This window comes from Petaurus breviceps, unplaced genomic scaffold (assembly GCF_028583685.1).
Source record: "Petaurus breviceps papuanus isolate PSGF00001 unplaced genomic scaffold, PetGlider_PUasm1.0 90895, whole genome shotgun sequence".
In the NCBI taxonomy this organism is placed as follows: Eukaryota; Metazoa; Chordata; class Mammalia; order Diprotodontia; family Petauridae; genus Petaurus; species Petaurus breviceps.
Window position 1 is genome coordinate 20,594,523 of NW_027187372.1, and position 3,015 is coordinate 20,597,537.

The 3,015-nt window shown below is 33.5% G+C and overlaps 1 protein-coding gene across 1 annotated transcript in view; it reads right to left on the reverse strand.

Moving 5' to 3' along the window:
• KCNT2 (potassium sodium-activated channel subfamily T member 2) overlaps positions 1-3,015 on the reverse strand; it is a 550,024-nt gene that overhangs the window by 339,808 nt on the left and 207,201 nt on the right. Inside the window, exon 4 of the mRNA XM_069074469.1 lies at positions 302-350. Within this exon, the coding sequence (XP_068930570.1) occupies positions 302-350 (49 nt within the window). The remainder of the gene's footprint in view (positions 1-301; positions 351-3,015) is intronic.

Here is a 3,015-nt window from a genome sequence, read left to right on the forward strand (position 1 = left end):
TAGAACCTATACTGGGACTTATATAATAGCTACTGGGATAAGAACATAGACAAAGAAAAGAGGCACAAGAAAAAATGTTCTTATAGAATCAGATCAAATATTAACAGAAAAGATATATGTATATCAGTGGGAAATTAAGTAAAAGTCTTACCTGTGTTTAGTACTTAAAACAAGTTCATCTTTTAAGAATAAAATTATTTTTTAATTTTATTCAAAGTTCAATCAATTATATCATAGGCCAAGAAATACAGAATTTGGAGAAAACAAAAACATTTGGGGTTTAGAAAAATTAGAGTATAACCTGTAAGCCCCATAATGGCAGACATCTCGTCACCCAAAAGATATGATACCTGTGAAGAAGAATGATAAATTGATAACAAAGATTCAGTATACGATTTTGTACTTGAAAATATTTTAATGAACTTCATAATACTCAAATGATCTGTAAAACAGATTAATAAAGATATCACAGACAACTGAAATTAGACAAATTGCTACTTGATTACTATTAGATATCATTTACCTACAATATAATCCTATAAAGAATTAGTAGTTACATTTAAGTCAATATCTAATACAGTATGTGAAGTAATTGAAAGATGATATAAACAATTGAGATTGTAGAGTGGAAAATATGTAGACCTTATAAACTTAATTTTCTTAAAACTCACACTATAGTATGATTCAACTTTTGGCAATACATTTAGCCATACGAGGAACCACAGAATCATGAATTCTGAGTTGGAAGGAACTTTTAAAAAAATTGCCTAGTCAAAATCCAATCTAGGACAATAATAACAAGTGATCATCCATAGCTTGAAATATATAATTATTTTTTTTAATTGCTACTGTTTCTCCTGAAAACTGATAACACAATTTTGACCTAAACTTACTGTTAAGATATTTTTCCCCTTATTTTGAGGCAAAAATCTGCTTCTCTTTAACTTCCCACCGTTCAGCTGGTTCCACCCTTCAGAGTCATGATGAACAAGAGTGATCTCTTCTTCTATATGAAAGTTCTTTAAATATGTGTAGAGCATTCAAAGCTTCTCTCTCTGACCCTCATCTTCATTTTTTCTTCTCCAAGCTAAATAGTCTTACTTCCTTTAGCTGATACTCATATGATTATCTTCTTCTATATGTACCAGTTTGTCAATGCCCTTTCTAATATGTAGCACTCAGAACTTTACATGAATATTACAGATAGAACTCATCTTAAAGTAATAACTATACTTATAAAATGGTAATTTTTAATTTTGGATTTAAAAGTATCCTTTCATAACAAAAAAATAAGCTATTTAAGATTAATTAAAAGTATATGCATATATATATACATACATACACATACATAAGTTAATATAATATAAAAACAATACTGAGGTATGACATAAACTGTTTTATAGATATCTATACCAATTGATGTCCACCGAGGCTCAAATGGAAATCAAATAAATCAGAAAATTGTGCTTGGAGAAAAAGTATGTGGTTACATTACCAAAAATATAACAGGAAAAATTTGGCAATAAGCAACACTCAGGGGACTACTAATTGTTTTAGGAACTAGGTCAGGAATATTTCCAAAAACATTACATTGGAAATATTTTTTTTATTCCAAAGATGAGTTGTATGCACAACATAAATCAGCAGAGAACAGAGGGCCATTTGGCCCAGATCTCAAGTATAAAGCCAGTTTCAAGTTTGATGGTAAAAAAAAAAAAAATTAGACCATATTCAACTTTGGGTCAATAATATTTGAATGAGCTCACACTGATGACTGACAATACTAACAATGAGCTCAACCTGATAATAAATGAAAACTAGTTTTGTGTTTTCTCTCAATAACTAGGGCATTCATATTGAAAAAGTTTGGAAGAATTCTTTTAAAAATTCCATTGATAGGGGCGGCCAGGTAGCACAGCAAGTAAGAGCACTGGCTCCAGTGCCAGATGACTTGGAGATCGAATCCCGGGCTCTGACACTCAGCACCACACCCAGAAATTACTGGCCATGTAACCTTGAGCAAGTTACTTAACCCCAATTGCTTTAAAAAAATTCCATTAATATTTTACCCTTTTGAGGTTCTATATTGTTTTAGTATATCTTCTTTTTAAAAACAAAATTATGTCTAGCATCCTGTAGAGCTGGAAATGGTCTTAGCCTCTCTAGACCTCTGAGCAATCTTGAATATGCAGACTGTTTCCAATTTGAAAAAATAAAACACATTATTTTTAAAATTTCTCACATGTTTACTTTGACACTAACTTCATAGAATTATTTCCAAAAATGCTGGGACTAGAGACAAGTAACTAGGGCAGTCACCTAGGATGGGGAACATGGACACCCAATGAATGACATTTTAAAATGCTATTTTTTATAAATACAATGTCATAAGGGGATGGAGAGCTGCTCTGAGAGTGAATCCATTCAAGTCCCTCTTCTGATAAATATCAATTGCATGCCCCTGGAGAAGTCAATCTCTTGATGCTCTAATCCAGTGCTATCAAATTCATATAGAATAAGTGTCAAATAAAGTGCATATAAAAATCCCTGCCACTGCATGTTTGCTTAACTCAAAGTGTAATATTATCTATGTTATATTGCCTTTTAATTCTGTTAATTATTTCCTGATTTCATTTTAATCTGGTTCCAGTTGCACAGTGTTGTGAATCAGTGGACCACAGGCTGCCAAGGGGCTATGGGTTTGACCCTTCTGCTCTAGGCAATTCTCTGCAATTATATATTACAGAGAAAGTTCAAAACCTGCATTGGAAGGAGTTCTTTACTGGGAGCGTGTTACAGTTGTGAAATTCAGGAGGGAGGGGTAGAAATTGGAGGGAAGGAAGGAGGAAAGGAAGAGAGGAAGGGAGGAAGGGAAGAAGGAGGGAAAGAGGGAAGGAAGGAAGGGAAGAACGAAGGAAGAAAAGGAAAGGAAAGAAAGGAAGGGAGGGAGGGAGGGAGGGAGGGAGGGAGGAAGGAAGGAAGGAAGGAAGGAAGGAAGGAAGGAAGGAAGGAAGG